This window comes from Eschrichtius robustus, chromosome 13 (assembly GCF_028021215.1).
Source record: "Eschrichtius robustus isolate mEscRob2 chromosome 13, mEscRob2.pri, whole genome shotgun sequence".
Lineage (NCBI taxonomy): Eukaryota > Metazoa > Chordata > Mammalia > Artiodactyla > Eschrichtiidae > Eschrichtius > Eschrichtius robustus.
In genome coordinates this window covers 43,310,824-43,337,471 of record NC_090836.1, presented here as the reverse complement: position 1 = coordinate 43,337,471, position 26,648 = coordinate 43,310,824, and the positions used below count along the sequence as shown (strand labels likewise).

General features: G+C 48.9%; 1 protein-coding gene across 1 annotated transcript; it reads left to right on the top strand.

Annotated features, from left to right (window-relative positions):
• The first annotated feature begins 12,694 nt into the window (after positions 1 to 12,694).
• POU6F1 (POU class 6 homeobox 1) lies at positions 12,695 to 26,418 on the top strand. The gene is made up of 10 exons (XM_068561612.1): positions 12,695 to 12,742; positions 14,285 to 14,468; positions 18,028 to 18,149; positions 19,040 to 19,265; positions 19,786 to 20,039; positions 20,664 to 20,792; positions 21,418 to 21,621; positions 24,063 to 24,204; positions 24,776 to 24,944; positions 26,073 to 26,418. Exons 1-10 carry the CDS (start codon positions 12,695 to 12,697, stop codon positions 26,416 to 26,418), a joined length of 1,824 nt encoding a protein of 607 aa, XP_068417713.1.
• Positions 26,419 to 26,648: the final 230 nt, after the last annotated feature.

Genomic DNA, 26,648 nt, shown 5'->3' with positions numbered 1-26,648 from the left:
GATTATAATAAATATATAAATAATATATGTAATCTATTATATATGTAGATGTATGCAAGTAATATATGTAGATAATAATAAATATTTTATATATATAAATAATTCATCAAGATGTACATTTAAGATTTGTGTACTTTGCTGTGTGCATGTTATACCCCAATAAAAAATTTAAACAAAAAAGTAGTATATGTCCAGCATCAAAAATTTAAGAAGTGTATACAATATAAAATTAAGGCTTCCTTTTCCCAAAGAAAACCACAATTAACATTTTTAAAAAAAATAAATTTATTTATTTTTGGCTGTGTTGGGTCTCCGTTGCTATGCGCGGGCTTTCTTTAGTTGCGGCGAGCGAGCGGGGGCTACTGTTTGTTGCGGTGCGTGGGCTTCTCTTTGAGGTCTTGTTGCGGAGCATGGGCTCCAGGTGCGCGGGCTTCAGTAGTTGTGGCTCACCAGCTCTAGAGCGCAGCCTCAACAGATGTGGCGCATGGGCTTAGTTGCTCCACGGCATGTGGGATCTTCCCGGACCAGGGCTCGAACCTGTGTCCCCTGCATTGGCAGGAGGATTCTTAACCACTGCGCCACCAGGGAAGCCCCACAATTAACATTTTGATGTATGTGTCCATGAACCCCTTTGATCACATCCATTTCCTTCTTCATACTATCCCTGATATTCATGTCATCCAAAGCAGTTGATTCATATGTGTGTAGCACCAAACCAAGTCACAAAGACTAAGAGTTTTTGTCTTCATGTGACAACATTCAGTAACAATACTGAGCCTCTTCTTCACATAAAGAGCAGTAGGAAATCCAAAAATTAGAAGTCACAATCTGTGCTCTTGAGGAATTTACAGTCTGAGAGGAAGGACCATAGGGACTACAGACCAAACAAAACCCCCCAAGAACTATAATACCATGTCATGTATTAGTTTCACAAGGCCAGTTAAAACAGATTAAAACTATTGTACAGATAATGATACCTTACAATCGTAGAGCGATTAGCGTTTTCCAAAGTTTTTTCACATACAGGCTCACAATTAAACTTCTTAACCCTGTGAAGTAATGATTATAGATATCACCCTCTTTTTTTAAAAGTAATGAAGAAGTTAAACTACCTGCCTGAACTTCTAGTGGAAGAGTTGGGACTAAAACCTAAATATTCTGACTCCTAATCCATTTGGTTACTCATAAATCTGCCAGGTGCAGGGAACGTTCTGGAAAAGTGTGTAGTGATGGTCTACCATCTGGTGCTGCTCTCTTCTCCTCCTCTCCCCGCCCAGTGTCCTTCCGTGGGAGGAGGCGTTAAGCAACAGTGGGCTGAGGGCTCCACCTCTATTCTCACACTACCTCTAACTCATCTATGCTTAGCTCATCCCAAGCGGGGATCGGTGGCAGTGGATGGAGGGGCAGAGGGGAAGCAGCCCAGGCTGATGGCAGGCTGCCTCAACGTTGGGCTCCACAGCTTACTGGATTTACAGTGCTCGCTCCTCCCCAACTCGCCTCCCCTCATTCTTTTTCTTCCCCTTTGTTCTTCCAACTCCTTCCTCTTTCATGTGTCAACTACTTCTCCGTCCACTTACCCTCAGCCCCAAACGGTGGCTCGTCTTATCCCTTCCCCTTTCCATACCTTCAAGAGCCTCTATTAAATAAACCAAACCCTCCTCGCCATCACCACCGCCAAAGCAGAACGTTGTTTTTTCTCCATGCCACAGAACTTTGTCTATATTTTACATTTCCTAGTCTACTTGGTCAAGAAAGCAGGCAAGCTGTCTTTAGTCAAGACAGCCCACCACTGCTCTTGAGGTGGGGGTGAGGGAGCTTTCAGGCCCAGGGTCCCCTCCGTGAGATGGAGCTGGGGCACAGCTGCTCAGAAGGTTGGTTAGGCCCTGGCTGAGCCATGTCTGCGTTCGTTCCCTCCCTTTTCTCGCAGTGGGGTCCCGGCCTGGGGCTTGGGAATGGACATGTACTTGACTTTCAGCGTTGAGGAGGGCAACTGACTTAACCCAGAGAGGAAAGGCGGCCGCTGGGAGTCACGGCCCCAATCCTGGGCTGACGAGAATGTGGCATAGGGTCCCCAGTCCGGACTCCCGTGCTCCCGCTCCCACTCTCGCACCTTCCAAAATGGAACGACCTCAACCGGCACCTCGGAGGGGGCTGCGTGACCCGCCCCACCGGCCTTCCACTCCTGTCCGGGAAGTGAGCCTGTGAGGCCTCCGGGGTGGCAAGGGTCTGAGCCCCCCGGCTCCCCGCCCCAATCGCTCGTTCTCGGCTCCCCAGATCCCCTCCCTTCCTCGCCGGCCCGCCCAGCCCGCCGCCCCCGGCGGCTGGCGCGCGCGGTGCAGCATGCGGCAAAGCTCTTTGCATAAATTATGCTCATGACGCAGCAGCTAAAAAAATCCAAGTAGCAGAAGGAGGGAAAAAGGGAGGGGGGGGGTGGGAGAAAAAGGAGGGGGGCCCGTGGAAGGGGGGGGAGAGGAGAAAAATATATATATACCTGACCGCCCCCCACACCGCTCCCCCTTCTCGCTTCCCGCCCGTCCCCTCTCCGCCCAGCGCAGCCCGCTGAGTCCCCTTCAGCTCTGCCCAGCCCGGGCCGGGGGCCCGGGGGCGGCGGCGGGTCCAGACCGGCTCCCGGGCCGAGCCGAGCCCAGCCAAGCCGCGCTGGCTTCTTTGTCTGCGGGCGGCGGCTGCCCCGGCCCCGGCCCCCGGCCCCCTGGCTCGAGCTGTGAGATGAATCTCTAATCGGTGGACGCCGGGCACCCGGGGCGAAGGCAGCTCGGGCTCCGGTAAGTAGCGGGGTCCGGGGCGGGGAGGGGTTTGCACGGAGGGGGAGGGGGCCGGGCAGGGGAGGTTTCGGGTTTGGTTAATATGCAATGCCCGTAATTAGCATAATTTATATATTTATGATAAAGAGAAAAAATGCCGCGGGGCTGGGGCTCCAGGATGCTGGGCCGGAGCGGCGGGGAGCTCTGGGAGTGGGATGGCTAGCGGCCGCCTGCTGTGGACCGGAGACCCCGGGGGCCGCGCCCTCGCCTGCCTGAGGGCTGGTCCGGACCGAGGAGAGGAGGGGGCAGCCGCCAGGTGGACCCCGTGGGGAGCTTGGACCTGGCCCCTCCCCATTTCTGCTCCTGGAGCCCAGGTGGGGTACGGACCAAGGGGACGTTTTTACAAGACCCCGTGGCGACCGCGAATGGATTCTCGCCCCACTGGAGGACCCGGACGCCTGGGTTCCCAGCAGTTAAGGTCGACTGAGGCGGCCAGAGCTACCTGTCACAATTCTCTCCAACCACAATGCACCGGGAGGACTGTGGGGCTCGGGGTTGGGGACCTGGGTGCTAATGGAAGGGTGGCGGAGTGGTGGGAGTGTCACCGTATAGCTGAGCATGAGCACTTCATAAATATTTAGTAACAATATTATTATTAATAAATAGTCATCATAATGGGCCTGATATGTGCTTCCCTGGGCATTCTCACCTGGCAAGGCCGGGGGAGCCCCAGGGTGCCTTGTAACCTCCACTTTAGCGTTGGGATCCCCTACTCATTTGTCATTGGAAGCCCCAAATCTTCACAGAACAGCCTCCGGTGCGGGCGCTTGGGGGGGAACTAAAACGCGGTCGGGCAGCCTTCGTGGGCAAATGAAAATAAGCTCTTTGCAGAGAGCTAGAATCTGCTCTTCCATATTCCTTGTTCCAAAAGTAAAAGGCTGGTCTTCAGTTGTTCATAGACAATATCCCACCTCCCCTTTCTTGATAATCTAAGGCAGCCACCATTGACCAGCAGGGCCTTCTGAGGAATAATTTTGTATATTCCATTTTGATTGAAGTCCGGGTTGGTTCTCAGCATGGTATTTCTGTGACCTGGTACTTCTTTGCATATCTGCGGTAGACCTTCATTCATTTGTTCATTAGTGCAACAAAAATATCCACTCTATGCCAGTTCTGAACAATACAGACAGAACTTCCCCTGTCTTGGAGTTTTAATTCCAGTTTGGGGGTGGAGGTGGGGACAGGCAGATCATAAATATGAAAACAAACAAGATAATATAGAGTGATACTGTGTGTGTGTGTGTGTGTGTGTGTGTGTGTGTGTGTGAGAGAGAGAGAGAGAGAGAGAGAGAGAGGAGAGAAGAGAAAGATAGGCTATTCTCTTCTTGGAGGTACTACCTAGCAATTAAGAAATGAGTCAGAAGAAATTTGCTTCTCTAAGGATTCTCTGCATTATGAAGGAATTTGGGACAAGATCATATCCCCCTTCCCTAAGATTTACTCACTATAAAGTCATAGTAATTATCTTACACATTTTTTATAACACTTTACAATTAAAAACATTCTATATGCATGCTTTACTTCAATTTAAAGCAATTACATAGTGTTTGCTGTGTGCCAGGCCCTGTTCTAAGAGCCTTTCATAAATGTTATCGATTTAACAATAGCCAATGGGGTAGGTACTATAATTTAGCCCCATTTCATAGATAAGGAAACTGAGGCTTTGAGGGGTTACCTGAAACAGAAGCAGTACTCAATGTGGGTCTTCTGCCTTTAAACCCCAAGCTCCTTCTGTGTCAAAATGAGGGTCAGTGAGGCCACAGATGGAGTGGGACTCGGGAGAAACTGGACAAATGACGGATGGCTTGGGAATGAGGAGCTGGACCGGCACGTTAGGAAGGGGCGAGTGTGACTGGGGTTCTCCAGAACTTAATACTACTTCTTTGAAATCGTTTTTAAGCAGCCCTAGCATTGGGAATGAGGGCACAAAATTTGAAATAGGCTATGTGTTTTGAGGAGAAGGTAGGAAATATGAGCAGGCTAAATGATATGATCCGATATCATAATTTATGTTTTCAGCTCATATTCGTTAACCTCTGTTGTGTACCAGGAATTATACTAGACTCTGGGATATGATGATAAGTGGATATGCCTTCTTGGTCCTTACAGTCTAGTGGGGGAACATACCTACTTGTTATTTTTCACGTTTCATTTGCCCCCTCCCTTCCCCCTGCCTCGGTGAATCAAGTTTGGGCACAAGGGGATGGGGGCAGAAACTAAATCTAAATGTGTCCTATTAAACTAGTCTTTACTGTTTGACTATATATGTGTAAGATTACAAGTGGTAGGTTGGGAAAGGAGAAATAAGGTTGTTCACTACTTTCCTATCTTTTGCCCTTTCCTTTCCTTCTGGCCCATGTGTGTGCCTAGCCGGTCTACCAATAGCTTGGCAAGTCATTTATCTCTGTCCATGAATCGGTGTGTGGGGAGGGAAGTTAATAAATTAAGTCTGGAGCAGAACTGAGAGCTTCCATTTTCCAGTGTGTCCTGATCCTTGGGGGCCAGAGCAGCCCCCGTCAGCCTTCCTCCCATTTCCTGAATGGAGGCTTAGTGTGGTGTCAGGAGGACAGGAATCTGGAGCAGGATGTGGCCTTGAAGTTTGAATCTGCCACAGACTCTTCTGTGCCCTTGGGCAAGTCACCTGACCTCTCTCAACCTCCATCTTCCTATAGATAAAAATGAGGATCATAGTAAGAACACCATGTTAAGCATCTTACTTACAGATCTCATATCATCATCATAACAACCCCACAAGTCTTGCCCATTTAATCAGCATTTTAAAGATAAGGAAATTAAACTTCGAAGAGGTTAAATCATTCGCCCAGGACGGCACAGCTATCTCGTGACCAAGCTGGGATTTGTTTTAGGTTTTTCTCCTAAGCCTATGCCCTTACTTCTCTTTGATCATCAACATTCTCATCAATAAAAATGGGGATCGTAATAGCTAATTGTTATTTGTGCTTTGTATGATAATTCCAAGATAAGCTCACTTATTATTTGTCCCTGAAAAAACAGAGAAGTAATCCGCCCACCTGCAAGACAGTGACACAATTGGTCAAGCTTCACTATGTGTTTGCTCTGTGGTCTCATGGGGCTGGTGTCAAAACTGAACAACAATAGTTAACATTTATTGAACCCTTATACAATTTACTACAATGCTAGCTATCCCCGTTTCAAATATGGTAACTGAGGCATGGAGAGGCTAGGTCCTTGTCCAAGGCCTCACAGCTAAGAAATGGTGAAACTGAGAGGTGAACCTGGGTTCCTAACTGCTATACTAAATTTAAATGAGATAATGTATGTAAATTTTTATAATAGCTACCATCTTCTGAGCACTTAGTATGTGCCAGGCCTGGATCTAAACTTTTTACATGCATTAATTTATTCAGTCCTCATAATAGCCCTATGAAGTAGGTGTTATTACTCTCATTTTTACAGATGAGGAAACTGAGGCAGAGAGGTTAAATCATCTGACCCGAGTCCAACAGATAGTGAGTATCAAAGCTGAGGTTGTGAACCCAGAAGTCTGTCTCCAAAGAGTGCTCACTGTAATACTATGTGTAAAGGGGCTGGGTTCCAATAAACTTTTTTTTAAATTTATTTTTTAATTGAAGTATAGTTGATTTACAATGTTGTGTTAATTTCTGTTGTACAGCAAAGTGACTCAGTTATACACACATATACATTCTGTTTTATATTCTTTTCCATTATGGTTTATCCCAGGACCAATAAACTACTGATGATTATTATTTTTCAGCAGGTGGGAAGGGAAATCTATGTCCTGGGGCCAGAAATGGAGAAGGGCGGGAGGATAGGCAGAAAATCCATCAGACAATGAAAACCTGAAAGAGGTAGCAACCTGCCTGGAGACTGACGATTTAATAACAAGGCAGACGATGCTTGCAAGCAGGAGGGGAGGTCGTCTCATGCTTCTTTACACCAGGTACTACATCCGCATGGACCACGGTGGTGGTGATAAGAAGTGGGGGGATTCCGGGCGCACTGGGAGGGAGAGCCAACACGACTTGAAGGAGTTACTATTAGATGTATAGGTAGATGTAAGAGAGAAGGCAAGGATGATGGCAGGGTTTGGGGCCTGAGCATCTGTGGAAGGATGAAGCTGCCATTTGCTGAGATGGGGAAGGCTACAGGCAGATGGAGCAGGTTTGGGGTAGAAATCAGGAGTTTGGTTTTGAACATGTTGAGTAGGAGATGATGTGAGCAACCAGTAGGTAGTTGGATATATGAGTCTGAAGTTCCCAGGTGAGGTCTAAGCTGGAGAGTTAGACTTGGTGGTTGTCAGACTGGGTGAGACCATCTTGGGAGCATTATCTGGATGACCCAGCTCAGCCCCAGCTACCAATCTATACTAATCTCCTGCTTCCTGTCCTTGTGGCCTTTTTAGATGGCAGCTCTGCAGGAGGTAAGTAGGTGCACAATTTAAATGTAAAAGTGGTGTAGAGATGGAGATGCTGATGTCAACAAACAACCTCGCTGGAGAGGATTATGTCAAAAATTTGAAAGGTAATTTCCCATAACAAATGTGACTCTCTTTCCCGTGAATACCAGTAAAACTCATTCCAGCTTAACCGGCCATTCTTTCAATACATGCAGAGTACTCCACCCCCAAAAATGATTATAATGAGAAGGTACTTTACACCTTGAAAACCTCAGACACATTAAGTGTAAAGTGATTAAAAGCACAGAAATGAGTCTGAGTTAAAAGTCTGAATCCTGGGGACTGCCCTGGTGGCACAGTGGTTAAGAATCCGGCTGCCAGTGCAGGGGACACGGGTTCAAGTCCTGGTCTGGGAAGGTCCCACAAGCCGCGGAGCAACTAAGCCCATGTGCCACAACTACTGAGCCTGTGTGCCACAACTACTGAAGCCTGCATGTCACAACTACTGAAGCCTGCGTGCCTAGAGCCCGTGCTCCACAACAGGAGTAGCCACCACAATGAGAAGCCCGCACACCGCAAGGAAGAGGAGCCCCCACTCGCCGCAACTAGAGAAAGCCCGCGCACAGCAATGAAGACCCAACGCAGCCAAAAATAAATTAAAAATTAAAAAAAAAAAAAGAAGAAGGCAAAGGAGGAGGCTCTGGCTGGGCACTGCTTCCTGTCCCAGCTTTAACCATGATCTATGTGTGTACTGTAGTTCTACTGCTGGGGTGATCATAAGAGCCCCTTCTCTTAAAACAGACAGTCGATCATCTCTTCACTGCTGTCAGGCTGTGGACACTGCCTGGCATCATGAGCTCAAAGGAGGCCATCCAGATGTGCTATTTACCACAGTCATTGGGGTGAAAACCCTAAAACCCCTAGGGTGAGCCAGCAATTGCACTCCTAGGTATATACCCCAAAATTGAAAACAGGTGTTGCAACAAAAACAAAGATTCATAGATGCCCTATTCACAGTAGCCAAAAGGTAGAAGCAACCCAAACGTCCATCAGCAGATGAATGGATAAACAAAATATGGCATATCTATATGTTGGAATTTTTTTTGACATATGAGTTTAACTATCTACTAGACCATCCAGATGGAAATATGTGATAAATGGATGGAAACAAGGCTCATAAAATGAGAGAGGCAGGCATTTTTAGACCCATTTTGGTTTAGACATTCACCAGGTTGGACTGTTTTTTAACATTTACAATAAAACATTTTTTTACCACAATAAACAAAACAGTGTATTAAAACTACTTCCAGGATTGTCCAAATTATTTTTTAATCATTATTAACATTTTTCATATTTATTTAAATGTTGTTTCCTTCAGCAAATTTATCCAAAATACTGAATTTTCATTTTAGAACTTGATTTACATTTAGATAATAACAGAGTTCCTAAATTGGCTTTCATCAGGATACCTTTCTCTAAGCTCTAGTGGTTGATACCTTCTCTTTAAAATGTATAAGCATCTTTTTTATTATGTTGTCATTCTCAAACATACTCTGGAGAAAAAATTATGAATGAAACTCTTATGAATTCTTCTTCATTTCTGTTATAGTGTAGCAATTTATCAACTTACACATAGTGATCTATCAAATGGGTGAGGCTCAGTTTCTTGTTCTTTTCAGACATAGTTGACTGCAGCTCACAGAGCAACATCTGCCTACAACTTCTTCACTTCCTTATTAACAGCTGTAACTGGGACAGGTCATTCTTTGAGTGATACATTTTGACTAGTTTTAGCCTATGAAGAAGGTCTTCTTTCTCCTGAATCTCCACCGATTTTACTTTTTCTTCATTTAATCCTTGTTTGGGAAGAATTCTCATTCACAAAATCATTTTGGAGACCTCTGCGTGACCCAGTATCCAGTGATTTAGATTCACTTGCATCGATATTCTTAAAAGTATTTTTCAAATGTGTACTTTCTTCTACCTCACTATGTGTTTAAAATTTTCTTGAAATTCCAGTTTTCTTCTGCTAAAGATGCTGGCTTCTCTGAAAAGATCTGATTTTTTTTAAATTTTATTTATTTATTTATTTTTATACAGCAGGTTCTTATTAGTTATCTATTTTATACATATTAGTGTATACATCTCAATCCCAATCTCCCAATTCATCCCACCACCACCACCACCACCACCATCCTCTCCTACTTTCCCCCCTTGGTGTCCATACGTTTGTTCTCTACATCTGTGTCCCTATTTCTGCCTTGCAAACTGGTTCATCTGTACCATTTTTCTAGATTCCACATATATGCGTTAATATACGATATTTGTTTTTCTCTTTCTGACTTACTTCACTCTGTATGACAGTCTCTAAGTCCATCCACGTCTCTACAAATGACCCAATTTCGTTCCTTTTTATGGCTGAGTAATATTCCATTGTATATATGTACCACATCTTCTATATCCATTCATCAGTCGATGGGCATTTAGGTTGCTTCCATGACCTGGCTATTGTAAATAGTGCAGCAATGAACATTGGGGTGTATGTGTCTTTTTGAATTATAGTTTTCTCTGTGTATATGCCCAGTAGTGGGATTGCTGGGTCATATGGTAATTCTACTTTTAGTTTTTTTTTTTTATATAGTGGAACTGTTTTTTTTTAATTTATTTATTTTATTTTTGGCTGCGTTGGGTCTTTGTTGCTGCGCACGGGCTTTCTCTAGTTGTGGCGAGCAGGGGCTACTCTTCTTTGCGGTGTGTGGGCTTCTCATTGTGGTGACTTCTTTTGTTGCAGAGCACAGGCTCTAGGTGCGCGGGCTTCGGTAGTTGTGGCACACGGGCTTCGGTAGTTGTGGTGCACAGGCTTAGTTGCTCCAAGGCATGTGGGATCTTCCTGGACCAGGGCTCGAACCTGTGTCCCCTGCATTGGCAGGCAGATTCTTAACCACTGTGCCACAAGGGAAGCCGTATTTTTAGTTTTTTAAGGAACCTCCATACTGTTCTCCATAATGGCTGTGTAAATTTACATTCCCACCAACAGTGCAAGAGGGTTCCCTTTTCTCCACACCCTCTCCAGCATTTGCTGTTTGTAGATTTTCTGGTGATGCCCATTCTAACCGGTGTGAGGTGATACCTCATTGTAGTTTCCTTTTTTTTTTTTTTTTTTAATTAATTAATTAATTTATTTATGGCTGTGTTGGGTCTTCGTTTCTGTGCGAGGGCTTTCTCTAGTTGTGGCAAGCGGGGGCCACTCTTCATCACGGTGCGCGGGCCTCTCACTATCGTGGCCTCTCTTGTTGCGGAGCACAGGCTCCAGACGTGCAGGCTCAGTAACTGTGGCTCATGGGCCCAGTTGCTCCGCGGCATGTGGGATCTTCCCAGACCAGGGCTCCTGCATTGGCAGCTCATTGTAGTTTTGATTTGCATTTCTCTAATAATTAGTGATGTTGAGCAGCTTTTCATGTGCCTCTTGGCCATCTGTATGTCTTCTTTGGAGAAATGTCTATTTAGGTCTTCTGCCTATTTTTTGATTGGGTTGTTTGTTTTTTTAATATTGAGCTGCATGAGCTGTTTATATATTTTGGAGATTAATCCTTTGTCCCTTGATTCGTTTGCAAATATTTTCTCCCATTCTGAGGGTTGTCTTTTCGTCTTGTTTATAGTTTCCTTTGCTGTGCAAAAGCTTTTAAGTTTCATTAGGTCCCATTTGTTTATTTTTGGTTTTGTTTCCATTACTCTAGGAGGTGGGTCAAAATGATTGTTTTTTTCATTCGTGACTTTAAGACACTTTACCGTGCCATTTAATTATGGGAATTAAATGAAGATCTTGTTTTCCTTAATCGTTCTCTAAGTGTTGCACTCACAGATTGTTTTCTTGAACTATTTGTGTGGGGAGGTGATGGATTGGCACGGACCTGTGGAGCGCTGGGTATAGTCACAGCTGAGTCTGATGGACTTTCCATCTTGGAAATGAAATCTTGGTTTACCTGTGCTTCTGCCTTCCCCAGAGAGTGCGAGAGCCCATACAATGGAATTTTTTCACGGCTCTTTTCTGTGAAAAGAAATGAAGCACTGATACATGCTACATCACAGATGGACCTTGAAAGCATTCTGCAAAGTAAAAGAAGCCAGACACAAAAAGGCCCCATATTGTATGATTCCATTTGTATGAAATATTGGGAATAGGCAAATCCACAGAGACAAAGCAGATTCGTGGTTGCCAGGGGCTGGGGGTTGGCAGGGAAAGGAAGTAACCGCTAATGGGTATGGGATTTCCTTTTGGATGATGAAAATGTTCTGGAACTAAATAGTGGTGATCGTTGCACAACACTGTAAACGTACTGAATTCCATTGAGTCGTACACTTTAAAATGGTTAAAATGGTAAATTTGATGTTATGTGAATTTTACCTCAATTAATAAAATAACAACAACAAAAAAAGGAAAACAAACGAAGCGGACCCAGGGGTAGAAGAGGAAGAGGAAGAGAAAGGTGAGGAATCCAGAACACTTCTCCGAGCTTAGTGTCCTCATCCGTAACCTGGTGATCCTAATGCTCCCATCCCCCAGCTGGCATGAGTAAGAATGTGAATTAGTGTTCCATAAAATGCTTAGCACAGTGGACACTCAGAATAGAGGTTAATTTACTCTTTTCTATATAAGTGTCTAAAACTAGTTGTCCCCTTTATTACCTCTGTTTCTTGTGACTATGGTTTGTGGCTCCAGCAGGACCACCTGTTTCTCACAAGGGCTTGTTTCACTCTGTCTCACTGCATGTGGCAGCTGCTCCACCATCTGGGATGTTGTCCTGCCTCCCATGTTAAAGGCCAGGATGGTTCTTGGACCACTGCCACAGAATCCCCCTGAGTGCTGATTTTGGGGCACCCACCTACTGCATCAGACTCTGGGGATGTTTCGTCTGGGGAAATCGGGGTAGGGGTGTCCTGCATTTTTAATGTGTTCCAGGTGATAATCAGACACATTAGTTTGAGACAACTGTTTTAATTTATTCCTATCTTTACCATCTCTTTCAGGAAGTCCACTCAGACCCCTCCCCTGAGAAATGCTCTGATACCCAGTGTGCTCCTCACTTGTGTCTGGTTCTGAGAGTCTGGGTCAAAGTCACCTTGGGTTCTACTGGGTCTGCTCTTTCCCACTGGACTGGGCAACTCCCAGGGAAAGATGCCTGGCCCCCTCTTTCCTCTTGTCACCCTCGCTCCTCCTGAGTGTAGGTTCTCCTAGGATGCTGTAGGAAGTGAGACGCTTTAGTTTTAAAATCCTTAGAATCCTATTTCCTTTACTTCTAGACATACCTGGGAGACCTTAGCTTCTCTCTCTTCTTTCCATTCTACTTCTGACTTTTTGAGATGGCATGGAAATTTTATTACTATGTCGCATCAGCCTTTGCTTTTCCCATCCCATCTCACCCTGCAGGATGTGTAGGTGTGGGCCAGCCCCACCCCACCCTGACAAGTGACCATGGATCCTGGAGCCGGGCCAGACTCATCTCTGACTGTCAATGAGCAGGTATCTTCTGGGGCAGGAAGAGGCGGGGGAGTGAGGGTGATGGACCAAGGGGTGTGGGCAAGGAGGAAAACTCCATAGAGCCCCTCGTTGTCTGTTTCTTGCCAGAAACACCCGTCCAGATCGTCACTTTACCCATCCAGATGTAGTTGCCAGCTAGGATTTCTCAGAGGCTGGGTTTGGGGACTTAAGCTGTGACTTTAAAAAGTGAAATTAAAATGTGAAAATATGTATAAGTTAACATGGGGAAAGATTTGGATATCAGGGAATTAATTTTTTTTCTTGCTTATATATCATTTTCTAATTTGTCTTGCAATGACCTTTTATTACTTATGTAATTTTTTTTTCTTTTGAGAGCGTGGCTTATGGAATCTTAGTTCCCTAACCAGGGATCGAACCCAGGCCCCTGGCAGTGAGATGCCAGGGAATTTCCGACTTATGTAATTTTTAAAAGGAGAAAAAAGATTAACATCTCTTAAAATGTGGTGGGAGTAAAGTCCTTCATAGGTCAAGTTTGAGTCAGAAAGGGAACTGCTTGGGGGGTTATTGCACTCATACTCCCCTGATGGGTCACACTGTTGCTTTTTTCCAGCAGTCTCTGGCTGGATCCAGTTTTCAGGCCTAAGGAGCGTGTTGTGGGAGTGGCTTCAGGCCTAGGCGGAGCGCAGGGAAGGCCTGACCCAGAGCTTTTTAATGTACCGGGTGTCCCTGATTCTTGAATGGCCCAGTTGGAAGCATGTCAGTGCTGGAGGTAAAGCGCTGAGTGCTGGCTCTTTGAGCAGGAAAGGAGACCCAGTGTTCCGAGGAGGCCCAGGGGCTGCCTGCGTTGCTGGGCATGGGGGCTCCCCTCCAGGTGGGAGCACGCCCACAGCAGATGGCACGCTGGAGCTGCAGGCCCACAGGGTACAAAGCTCCAGTCCAAGAGGGCCAGCGAGAGGCCACGTCTTCAGGATTCCTGACCCTCGCTTCAGGAAGTTGGCTTGGAGGGAAATCTTGGCCCGTACTCCAGAGTTTTGGAAATAAAGGAGCCATGAGCTTAAAAAGTTACTCAGTATCGTGGAGCATTCATTTTCCACTTCTCTAATGACTCGAGGGACGTGAAGAGGGATTTGCTTCTTGTCCCAGCTTAAGCTGTGGATACGGTGTTAGGGGCCATCGTAATCACACTCCAATATCCTAGCAGCCAAGAAGACGACCTTGCAAGGCTGTGGGACTGGCCATTTACCACTCCCTGGACTGAGTCCAAGAGAGGAAGCAAATAGAAATGTCCCCAAGTGGTCTGGCTCTGTGGGACTTTTCCTAGCTTGTGTCAGGCCCTTCTCCCTGTCACCAGGGCCTTCTTTCTCCTAGTACCTCCTTCCCTGGAATCAGGGAGCTGCAGTCCGCTCCAGGCTCTGGAATTCTCACAGAGCACACAGTCCTTGAGACAGGAGGTCTGCATCCTGACATGCTCTCTCCTCTCTCCCTCAGCCATGCCTAGAGCTCCGGTTCCCCAGGGCTGATCTGCCCCTCCCCCCAGCAGTGTCCCCCGTCCTCTGTTTGCAGGTCATCGTGATGTCAGGCCATGAGACCATCCGAGTTCTGGAGGTTGGAGTGGATGCCCAGATCCCTGCTGAGGAGGAGGGCAAAGCACTGGAAGGTGTGGCCGCCGAGGGCTCCCAGAGCGGAGGCCCCGTCAAAGCCGGTGAAGCTGGGCCAGACAACCCAGACTCCTCCGCAGAGGCAACTGGTATGAGGCTACCTGCGCCCACGTGGCATTGCTCCGCCTGAGTCCCTTCCTGTGTTCCCCCTGGAGAGCCAGCATGAAGCCGGAGGGGGCTAGGTGGCTTTAGGGTCTCACTGTCTTCCCGTCTACTGGACAGTCTCTGGTCACAGTCTGTACTGTTGGTCAGCTCCTAGGCCACTCCTCATCCCTGGAACTTTAGTTCTAGTTTCAGTCACTTACAGACCTAAACTGGGATGGGTCAGGGTGAGGGGAATGAATTAACCTCGGAGAGGCCTCCCAGGTCTAAACCAGACCCTCAAGCTCAAGGCAGAGAGAACTAAGCCTTCAGGATCCTGACAGCCCTTCCAAATCAGTACCTTTTGTGGTGGAGCTGGGCGGTGCCAGGAGTTGGGGATGGGAGGCCATCATACACACCTTGGACTAAGGATATGTGTGTTAGGGAGGGCCTTGTAGAATCCCAGCTCCTCACTCCCAGCTGGGCTGGCATGAGTCTAGCCTGGTGGGCTTATTTGTGCTCTTATTCTCCAAAGATGACTTCAGGGCATGAGTTTGATTCTCCTGCGTGTGGAATGTATATGGCTGATTGACTCACACTGTCTCCCCTAATGACCCTGCAGTACAGCTGTGAGACAGCCTGGGCTGTTCTAGAAGCTGGGGCTGGTCCTAGGCACTGCTCTCTGGGCACAGGGCACCCTTTCATCGACTTTCCTCATTAACACCTTATAGAATAGACATCTCCTTTTGCAGGAAGCCCCGGGCCTCCCTTGCCAATTCCCCCAGAAAGCCATGATTCATCTCCCCTTGCTTTCTGCTGAACTTCACCCCTTCCCTAGATTGGAGATGTGGTTGGGGGAGAGGGTGTGGGCCAAGAGGAGGAGACAAGAAGAGAGCAAAGAGAACAGGCAACTCTCTAACAAAACCCCTGCCAGATCTCACCTCCCTCGCTCTACTCGCAAATCAGTGTGCAGATCCATTTGGGACCCGGGTTATGTTTTCTCCTTTCGAGTAAAGGAATGACAAGAGACGTGACCATTTTCCCCTAGCCTGGAAATGTTCTGCTTCCTTGTTGAGGCCAGGATGAGCCATCACCTGCTCCCATGGGCCAGTGCCCTGGTGAGCAGGCGGGAAAGACAAGGATTCTCCATCTCGGCCACCCTTTCCATTTCTTTCCAGGTTTATCCACAGTGCCTTAACTTCCTTTTTTTACCCTTTTATCCATCTTCCGTATCTCATTTCTTCTGGCGCCTTAATTCTGCTCCTTATCCAAAACCTGCTCTCAGGAATTGATCAGAGATCAATTATTTACACCTTAGCATGAGTGTTCATGGTAGTGTGCATCTTCTTCCAGAGGTTTGTATACTTAAGCTTTTCACCAAAGTCTTCTTTGTAAAGGAATTTCAGTCATTGTCAAGCAGGGAAGGGAGGTATGTTGATGGTACCTCCTAAGGAGCTGCCAGCTTAAACTGTGGCTTTGATGGAACGTTTCTGTGTATGCAATATTGAGAAGTGTTTCCTCTTAAAACAAAATAAAACTGAGTAATAGGAAACTTTTTCAGGATGAGAAAAGAATCTAGTGATTTGTGTCACTCTAAATTATTACCCAGACCTTGTCACACATACATATTTTTATAGGTGTGGCCCCTGAGGGCAGGCTAAGTAGCATGACACCACCATATTATTTCATATTCCATGTCCTTTATTGACAGATTCACTCATCTGATTCTGGTTTTGGCTATTATCAAACTTTCTGATTTTTCATTGTCATAAACAGTGCTGCTTTGAATGGCCCTTTCATTTTACTTTTCTTTGAGGTGTAGTCCACCCAGATTCCTTTTGAGGAGAAGCCAATTGTTTACATAGGAGGAAGTCATCACGTGGAAAAATACAAAATCTTGCTATCAATGATAGAAAAAGTAATTGGCTGTGAGGTACCACCTATGCCTATTAAGCCAGAAAAATAAATAAACAGTGACAAAACCTAAATTGGGTGGTGCTGTGGAGAAACAGGTACATTGTTGACGGTGCTGTAAATTGGTTCAGTCTTCCTGAAAAGCAGTCTAGCAGGAAGCTACAAAAACCCTAAATGTAGGCAAACCCTAGGGCCCATGGTCCTACTCTGGAAATACAGCATATCCTAATGAAATGACTATACAGATGGTAAGCTTCCATCACTCCTGTTTATCACATTCCCATTTCCTCACTTTCCTTTCTAGGTTTCATTACACTTTGTCAAGCAAACTATTTTTTAAATTTCCAGAGGTTCAGATTATCCTTATCTTCTCTGATTTTTTTTTTTTTTCGATAGTTAGAAATGTATCTCCCCTTCACAGTGGAGATAAATCTGCCATTTTGTTTTCTTTAGTATTTTATAAGGCTTTTGTGGTCGTTGCTTGTCTCTTTCATTCTTTAAGCAATCTGGATTTTTAAATTATATACTGTAAACAGTCTAGTCCTTACTTAGGTTGGTGTCTTTCCAGATTAAAACACAGGCTGGGAATGCAGGCTTGGAAGGTTATCTAGTTCAGTGGTTCCCACTTTGTCTGTGTGCTGTGTCACAAGGGAGCTTAAAAGAAAAAGAGAGAGATAAAAGGTTCCTGGCCTCCACTCCTGGACATTCTGACTCAGTAGGCCTAGACTAGGGCCTGGGAACCTATACCCAGTCAGTATTAAGAAGCCACTGGTGTGATGAATTGGGAGATTGGGATTGACATATATACACTAATATGTATAAAATGGATAACTAATGAGAACCTGCTGTATTAAAAAAAAAAAATTAAAAAAAAAGAAACCACTGATCTGGTCGAACACACAACACCTAGATTCTCTTTAATGTCTCACCATATGTTAAATAATAACCCCTCTCCGCATTGTCGTGTGGCTTTAAAGAAGTTTCCTGGTACGGGTCCCAGTACTTAACTAAATCCAGGTGGCAAGAGGAAGCGCTCACCTGGGTGAAAAGCTCCAATGCATGGGAAGTTCCTTTAGAACTTCCTAGAAGCTGCTCACCCAGACTTCAGACCTCAGGGAATGGCAAGAAGAAAAGCTGCCTGGCCTGGAGAGCCCCTGTAATCCTGAGTGTGGCCAAGACATGTCACTTCCAAGACTTCACCCTACAGGAGTCCTGCCCCTTCCCCAAGCCAGCACCTGCATCCAAAAAGTAGCCTGAAGGTAGGGTGAACAGTGATCCAGTTGCTGGATGAGCCAGTCAATCCCATTGATTCTGGCTCCTTCTCTCCCTGACACATGTTCCTTTCTACTACTGATTCTGTGATAGGTCCTAGCATCCTACAGAGCCAGGAGATGAGAGACTGATACCCAGCTGTGCCTGGGTCTGCATTTCCTTCATCCACATGTGGGAAGAGGGTGGCCTACCTTCCAGGTCTGGCACAGGGTTCTCCAGCCTCCTATTCTCACTACCCATAGCTTTTGGGAAGCTGCCTCTGTGGGCCAGGGAAGGCCAGTGATTGGCCTCGGGTTATGCAGAAATACAATGTGGGGCTGAGGGTTGTCACACTCACCCAGGCTCACTCCTTGTCCCTTTTTCTCCCAATGCCACTTGAAGTGAAGTCACTCCCGGGGATGCCGCCGAGCCCTGCCCCTGCCGTTGCCACCTTCAGCCAAGCCCCATGCCAGCCTCAGGCATCGCAGACCCTGACGCCACTGGCTGTACAAGCTGCCCCCCAGGTAAGGGCCACCCCAGGGAGCTGGACAGAGGGCGGTGGGCAGGAGCAAGGCATGGGATAGCCAACATGGGCTGGCCATGGGATCTGGGAACTTCATGAGGCAGGACAGGGAAGGGGCTGTGGCTTGAGGGAGGGAGTCTCCTACTAGGTACCCCTGGCCTCTCCCCTGCCCCAGATCAGGCCCCCTGGGAAAAGTAGATCTGCATTTGCCAGGTAATCTCTTTGGGTCCAGGAAGGATTATAGAGATTACATTAACTCCTTCAAGTCATCTAATGACTAAGTGAGTGAATACCCTCGTCAGCCCCTCTAGGGGATGCCTAGAAGAGTTAATGGATTTTTGGTCCTCACTTAGAGCCAGGGGCAGCCCCAGCTCAGTGAGAAGCTGTCTCCAGGGGCCTCCAGGCATGCTGAGCTCCCTGTGACCTTTCACTGCAAGCACAGTTCTCCAAGGCATCCATCAGGATTGTCCTCCATCAGAACTTCCTGGAGACCCCTGTGGGTCTCGACCACTTGGTTCCACCAGCCCCTGCCCCACTGCTTCCTAGCCACAAAGCACTGGTCCTGTGGGCAAGGGCCCAGGGAAGGCTTGGGAGGCAGCAGACCGTGGTGGGAGAGGCCTGTAACCCTTTCCGGTCCCTGAGCAGGGCTGGGCCCTGTCCCTGATGTGGGCTGCTTCTCTGAAGGCGGGATAGTCCAGTCCAGGTGCCCCCTCGGGCGGGGTTGGGCCTCCAGCTAGGGCTTGTCTCTTCCCCGCCCTCATGCGGCCTTTTCCCACTGCCCTCTGAATGCTTTGTGTGTGCTCAGCTGGGTCTGAGAGACCCAGTGTTTGCGCTGTCAATGTTGATTTTTTATTTTTTCTTTTCTTTCTGAAATCTCGTTTGCTTTTGCAGGTCTTGACTCAGGAAAACTTAGCCACAGTTCTGACAGGAGTTATGGTTCCAGCAGGGGCAGTTACTCAACCTCTTCTTATCCCCATCAGTATTGCAGGTCAAGTGGCTGGTCAGCAGGGGCTGGCCGTGTGGACAATTCCTACAGCAACCGTGGCTGCCCTCCCAGGACTGACCGCTGCTTCTCCCACGGGGGGAATTTTCAAGCCACCTTTAGCCGGTCTCCAAGGTAACGGCAACTCTCCCCAGGACCGCACCAGGCTCCCCACCACCTTACACTACCATCCCTGCACGTGTGCTTGCCATGTCGGACTCCAAACCCGTGGCCCTCCCAGGGCGACAGCCCTGGAGTCTGGATCTGGTGTCCCAGGCCCCCAGCCACAGAGCTGCTGCACCACCTCGGGACTCTAGGCCATGGCACCATGCTGGCCCAGCAGGCCTCTCTTCCTTCAGCCAACTCTCTGAGACTGCCCCTCCCCGCTACCGCAGAACTCACCCCGTGACCAGCCTCCTGAGAAGGACTGCAAGAAGATTCAACTTCTGGTTTTGAATCTACACCTCTCCAGGCCCAAGGGAGGGGGGATGAGAGAAGTTGGCATGTGCCGCCCCCGCAAAGATCAAGTGAATCACAGCTGCCTGTCCCCCCTGCCCCAACCCCTCCTCGTTCTCGTGCCAGATCCCTTGGGATTGGAGCCTCCCTGGGCTACAGCTGGGCGTTTGAGCACCTCTGTCTCTGCCTTGCTCCATAGCAGCTGCCGTGCTGAATGCTGCTCTCCCGGCACCTGTTCAAGCTGCCCCACCGGCCCAGGCCTCCTCGCCCACCCGGCCCCGACCGCCAGCCCAGCCCCAGACGCTGATCCAGACCCAGCCGCTGCTGCAGACCACACCTGCCATTCTACCGCAACCCACTGCTGCCACCGCGACTGCCCCCACCCCCAAGCCAGTGGACAGCCCCCCACAGATCACCGTTCAGCCTGCAGGCTTCGCGTTTAGCCCAGGAATCGTAAGCTGCTGCCCTCACCAGGGACTAAACGGGGATGGACCGAATCTCTGGCCAAGGGTGAACCTGACCCTTCCCTCGGGGGAGGAAGGAGGTGGAGGACCAGCCCCCTGAACATGGCTCTCTTCCAACACTTCGGCAGAGATGGGCTCCTTCTGAGGCCTTCCCCTGCAGCTGCCAGCCCATCCGTCCCAGACAAGAGCAGACAACCTCTGCCAAGAGGGCTGGGCACATCCTCCAGAACCTGAACCACTGGACCAGCCTTGGAGGGTGGGATGATGTCTGGGGATTGCAAACTTGTGAGCTGTCGCTAAGGTGGAGCTAGAGGCTGTTAGATGTGACACTAGTCACATCAGCCCCTCCAGTCTGGCCTTTCTGCTCTCCCAGGGCTAGCCCGAAAGATCAGCCAGAGTTATTCCTCCATGACTGCGGCCCCACCCTTCCCTGCTCACCCCCTGCAGCCCCTGGCCCTGGACACTATTCAGCTGGTGGACTTGGGCCTGCAGCCCACATTTACATCTGCCCAGCATCCATACCCCCCGCCCCAGTACCCTCAGCCCTCTTCCCTCTGCCTTGGGCTCTTTCTCGCCCCATCGCCTCTGAGCAAGGCTCTTCCTCCACCCACAGATCAGTGCTGCTTCCCTCGGGGGACAGACCCAGATCCTGGGCTCCCTCACTACAACTCCGGTCATTGCCAGCGCCGTTCCCAGCATGCCGGGCATCAGCAGTCAGATCCTCACCAGCGCTCAGGGACAGGCAAGTGGTCAAAGCCAGACTGAGGGGTGGGGGCTGGTGGAGATGCTGGCCGTGGAGGAGGGGCAGGACTTGGGCTGAGGGTCGTAGGAACTCAACTAGGGTGACAAGCTGCTGTTCATACCCCTTGTGTGACAGCGCTCTGCTGATGCTGAGGCCAGGCAGGGGCATAGCCGCCATCCAGCCCTGGTGGTCCTCACTCTAGCTGGGGCTTTCCGTTTATGGAGCACTCACTTTGTGACCAGCCTCTGTGCCAGGTGCTTTCTCATACATTATCCCACTTCTTTTTGAGTACACACCTACTGGGTGGAGATGTTTATTCCCGTTTTACAGGGGAGAAGGCTGAGGTTCAGAGAAATTAAGCCGCACCGTTAAAATGTGGCAGAGCAGGGATTCACATCCAGATCTGTCTGAATGCACATGCAGACCTGTTCCTGCCCCACCACGGCTCTGGGGAGAGAATAAAGGAAGCGGCCCCTAGAGTGTGAATCCTTCACTTTCTTGTGAGGAAACAGGCCCAGAGGGGTTAAGTGATTTGTCTAAGTCCCTTCCTGCCAATGTGGGGATTTGGGTTGGGGGTGGACCTGGGCGCTGCCCTCACACTTGGGGTCCCTATGTTTCCTCCCAGGTTATTGGAACACTTCCGTGGGTAGTGAACTCGGCTAGCATGGCGGCCCCAGCACCAGCCCAAAGCCTGCAGGTCCAGGCTGTGACCCCCCAGCTGTTGTTGAACGCCCAGGGCCAGGTGATCGCAGCCCTGGCCAGCAGCCCCCTGCCTTCTCCCGTGGCTGTCCGGAAGCCAAGCACTCCTGAGTCCCCCGCTAAGAGTGAGGTACAAGGGCTGGGTTGGGGGATGGGGGCAGGCAGTGCTGTCTGGCATGGGTGGCCTCCCTCCAGACTGAGCAGGACAACACTATTTTCTGAAGCCCCTGGGAAAGCAGGGCACCTCCCCAAAGCGAGGGGAGGTTCCAGGGTAGAAGGTCCACATGAGACCACGCACTCTCTGCCTGGGAAAGCAGCACCACCGTCCCCCGACCCCTTACCTACACACACCGAACATGTGTATATGTGCCCTCAGAGGTCAATAGCACCCTGAGAAAGCCAGACAGGGGTGGTCAAAGTAAACTAGGCCTCGGTCAGCTCCAGGGTGAACAAATCGCTAGAAAGGCCCTGGGAGGTTCGTTCTGTACCCTCTCCCTCTTCACCCCTTCATCCCTCCACCCCTCCGCCCTGCACTGTGGCATTGATTATTCATTTATGTGTTCATTCTAGGAGCAGTTTTTGAGTGCCTACTATATTCCAGGTGCTGAAGATGTAGAGATGAATAAGATGCCCTTCCTAACCTTAGGTAGCCCAGCATCAGAGAAAATTATAAGTCAGCGTGACAAAGGCTATGATAGGGGCAGGATAAGGTGCTTTGGGAACCCAGAGAAGGGAGCTCTCAGCAGACTGGGGAGTTTGACAAGGCTTCGTAGAGTAGGACACTGAACTAATCTAAAGGGATGAGTTGGATGAGAGAGTATTCTACCTCCACAGAATTGCAGGAAGTACAGTGTGCCAGAGCAGGGGTTCTCAAACATGAGTGTGCCGCAGAACCACCTGGAGGGCTTGCTGGGATGCAGATTCCCGGGCCCCACCCCAGAGCCTCTGATTTAGTAGGTGTGGAGTGGCGTCCAAGAATTCACATCTCTAACAAGTTAGTGGTATGTAGCTTCCCAGCTTCATTGAATAGCCTCTTAGCCTCATCTATAAAATGGAGGTGATAAGAGTACCAACTTCAGAAGGTTATGAATGTTAAAGGATAGATTACACATAAGGCAGTTTATACTCTGGTACACAGCACTTGAAAAATGGTGCTTTTATTGTTATCACTAATATTAGGTAGTAGGGAGTCGAGGGAGGGTTTTTAGCAGGGAAGTGGCTGATTAGATTTGCATTTTAAAAATTCCCTCCGTTATCCAGGTGGAGCCAAGAATTGGACTGTGGTGAGACTTGAGTCATCGTCCCTGTTAGGAGACAGCTTAAACAATTCTAGCCAGAGACAAGGAGCTCTGAACAAGGCCCTGGGGATGACGAGGGAATGACTTGAAGCTACCAGGAGGTAGAATTCAGGGAACAGGACCCATCCAAAAGAAATCTGCACTTTCAGGAAGCTTTAAAAAAAATCATACTAAAAATACTAATTTCATATATTTATAGTTTCTCCTGATTATAAATACGGTACATGTTATTTATAAAAATTCCAACATTATGTGTGATGTCAAAAAGTAAAAATCCCTTCTAACTCTACTTCCAGAGATGACTTCTGTTGACAGTTTGCTTTATATGCCTCAAGATTTTTTTTTTCCGGGAAATTCATATGTCATTTTAAAGGAATTATTCCATAAAAACTGTTTTTCACCTTACTTTTTTTTCCTTTCACTTAGCACTGTGACTCAGAGCTCTTTCCATGGCAGCAGTTAAGAGATAAACCTTATTCTTTGTCACGGCTGCACAGTATCTTAATGTAGAGAGGTCCCAGAAGTCATTTGCCAGTTCCCTATTAATGGGTATTTGGGGCCTGGAGGCTCTAGAATCAGGTTTAGATTTCTCCTTTGAGGGCAGAGATTTGAGAGCAGTTATCTCAAGGGCGGACACTTGTTGGGGCTTTGACCAGGTGTGCTGAACCTTTCTGAGCCTCTGACCTGCCCGGGTCATAGGCAGCAACAAGGCCCCGGCTTGGTGGGGCACGTTCTATGCTTATTTTGGAGGTCATTATCATTGGGTGGGTGCTAATGCATAGCTTCTAGTCTTGCTTTTTGATGGGGCACAGGTAAGAGTGTGCTGGGTGAGTGAAGATTCCATGCCCACTTTTTAAAAAAATTTATTTATTTATTTATTTATTTTTGGCTGTGTTGGGTCTTCGTTGCTGCGCGTGGGCTTTCTCTAGTTGCAGCAAGCAGGGGCTACTCTTCTTTGCGGTGCGCAGGCTTCTCATTGTGGTGGCTTCTCTTGTTGCGGAGCACAGGCTCTAGGTGCGCGGCTTCAGTAGTTGTGGCACCCGGGCTCAGTAGTTGTGGCTCGCGGGCTCAGTTGCTCCACGGCATGTGTGATCTTCCCGGACCAGGGATCGAACCCGTGTCCCCTGCATTGGCAGCCGGATTCTTAACCACTGCGCCACCAGGGAAGTCCCTCCATGCCCACTTTTGCCCTGCCTCTGGCCCCACCAGAGACTCCACCCCCCCCTGAAACAGGCAGGCGGGCAGTGGGGTTTGTTGGCTCTTCTCCTCGCAGGTGCAGCCCATCCAGCCCCCGGCAGCCATGCCCCAGCCAGCTGTGGTCATCGCCAGCCCAGCCCCAGCCGCCAAGCCTGCTGCCTCTGCTCCCATCCCGATCACCTGCTCAGAGACCCCTACTGTCAGCCAGCTGGTGTCCAGTAAGTGGCTTCTAGAGAAGGTTGTGGAGAAGGGGAGAGGCATTTATTTGGACACGCTGACCTCATTAGATGACGCTCTCCTTAATAAACTTCCTGGAGTCCACAGGGGAAGGGCACAGGCCCATTGCCAGGAACTGGCTTTCTTATTCTCATTCTGTGGAGCTGGATTCTATGCATGAGGATGGTGGAGGCTGCTTAGCCAGCTGTCTGGCTGCCTCTCTGAGAAGCCAAGCCATTGGCTGTCTCCCCTGTGGTCTCTCACCCAGCATTTGAGGAATGTGGATGGCCAACAGGTGTGCTTGGGGCCAGGCTGGGGAGAATGGGGGAGGGTCAACAGTTAGAGCCGGAAGAACTTGAAAATAGGCCTCTACCTCTATGCACATTGGTCCTGGCCCCTTACCCCCAAGTCTTATTTGTCTTGGGGACAGGGGTGATGAGGGTCTTAAGAGTACATAGGCCTTTTGTCAAATGTCCTTATCCTTCACTACAGCACCAGGCTAGGCCAATGGGCAAGATAAGCAGCAATGATTGTCTGTCTTACACACACCCCTGCCCCCTTCCTCTGGCCTAGAGCCACATACCCCGAGTCTGGATGAGGACGGGATCAACTTAGAAGAGATCCGGGAGTTTGCCAAGAACTTTAAGATCCGGCGGCTGTCCCTGGGCCTCACACAGACCCAGGTGGGTCAGGCTCTGACCGCGACGGAAGGCCCAGCCTACAGCCAGTCAGCCATCTGCCGGTGAGTAAGGCTGCCTTGGACAAGGTCAGGGCACTCACAGGGGCCCAGGTATCTGGCCCTTTTCCATATTCTCCCTGGCTTCTGCCCTCTTCCGGACAAGGAAAGCTGTTCTAAGGGTAGACGTGAACACCTAGAGTAGCCAAAGACTTTCTGAGGGCCCTCTGAAGTTCAGCCCCCAATCCTGAGCATTTATATTGTCTTTTTTGGGAAAACCAGGATCCTAATCCATTTAGGAATCCTAGAGGGACAGGAGTACAGCTTATGAAATTAGTCACAAAAGTGAGAACTTCAGTTCTGGCTTGGTTCTCAACTATAACCCACTATCACCCCTATCATGCTCCCATCTCCCCCTCTTTTGAGGCATGACTATAAAGTGATGTAGCTGATTTTTCTGTGTGCAGTGTACAGACTGGTTCTGGTGCCGGTATTAAAGGAGGGGTAGGGAATTCCCTGCCAGTCTAGTGGTTAGGACACGGCTAGGGGCCCAGGTTTGATCCCTGCTCGGGGAACTAAGATCCCGCAAGCCACATTACATGGCCAAAAACAAACAAACAAACAAAAAAAAGAAATAAAGGAAGGATAGCCGAGGGTTTCAAACACGAAAAAACACACGGTTCAGGGATGGCCAAAAGGTTTCATCTGCCTGCCAATTCTATAGATTACACTAGAGTGACTATTAGACTACCGTGCCATGTTGGGAATTCTGTAGTCACATCCGGGCTTAGCCAGAAAGAGTATTCTGACTTAGAGATGCTGCAGTTGGAGGAGGACAGTACTTACGACATCCGTTTGGCATCTCTGGAGGCCTCTCAAGATGACTCCGTAAAGGACCTCACCCATTTGGATATGAAAATTCTGGAATGGTGCTCATTAAAGCAGTTGCCCTGTTATCATCGCACTACTGAACCGAGGCCATGGGAATGGTCTCCCTGTTATGACCTGGGATACAGGACAGTCTGAGGAGTCTGGGCTTGGCCGAGCCAGGGGGTTTTAGTGGGGGTGGTGAGGGGAACACTGAGCACAGCCCCACCAGCCCCAAGAGGAGCAGCCCCTTGTGGAGAGCGCTCACGCCCGGTGTGGGGAGTGAGACACTCTCACTGTTCCTTCCTGGGCTTGGGTCACCTGCAGGTTTGAGAAGCTGGACATCACGCCCAAGAGCGCGCAGAAGCTGAAGCCAGTGCTGGAGAAGTGGCTGAATGAAGCCGAACTCCGGAACCAGGAAGGCCAGCAGAACCTGATGGAGTTTGTGGGAGGCGAGCCCTCCAAGAAACGCAAGCGCCGCACTTCCTTTACCCCCCAGGCCATAGAGGCTCTTAATGCCTACTTCGAGAAGAACCCGCTGCCCACAGGCCAGGAGATCACCGAGATTGCTAAGGAGCTCAACTATGACCGGGAGGTCGTGCGGGTCTGGTTCTGCAACCGGCGCCAGACGCTCAAGAACACCAGCAAGCTGAATGTCTTTCAGATCCCTTAGGGCTGAGCCCCCAGCCCTGTGTTCCAGCACTTTGTACCTTCCCTTGGCACCCGGCTGCAGCCACCACCCTGAGGCATCTGTCATTCTGCCACGCGTGGCTGCGTTTGTCCTGGGTCGTGAGACTACACTGTGCACCTGTGTTTCAGCCCCCTCCCCCTCCCGCCATATCGTCCATATCCTGGGGAGGGCAGTGGGGCCCGCCTGAGACCTCCAGGCTTGGGGATGGTCAC

Coding starts and splice junctions, on each gene's coding strand:
- POU6F1 (XM_068561612.1), top strand. CDS start 12,695: ATGGATCCTGGAGCCGGGCCAGACTCATCTCTGACTGTCAATGAGCAG. Junction 14,469..18,027: donor CTCCTCCGCAGAGGCAACTG/GTATGAGGCTAC, acceptor TGCCACTTGAAG/TGAAGTCACTCCCGGGGATG. Junction 21,622..24,062: donor AGTCCCCCGCTAAGAGTGAG/GTACAAGGGCTG, acceptor TTCTCCTCGCAG/GTGCAGCCCATCCAGCCCCC.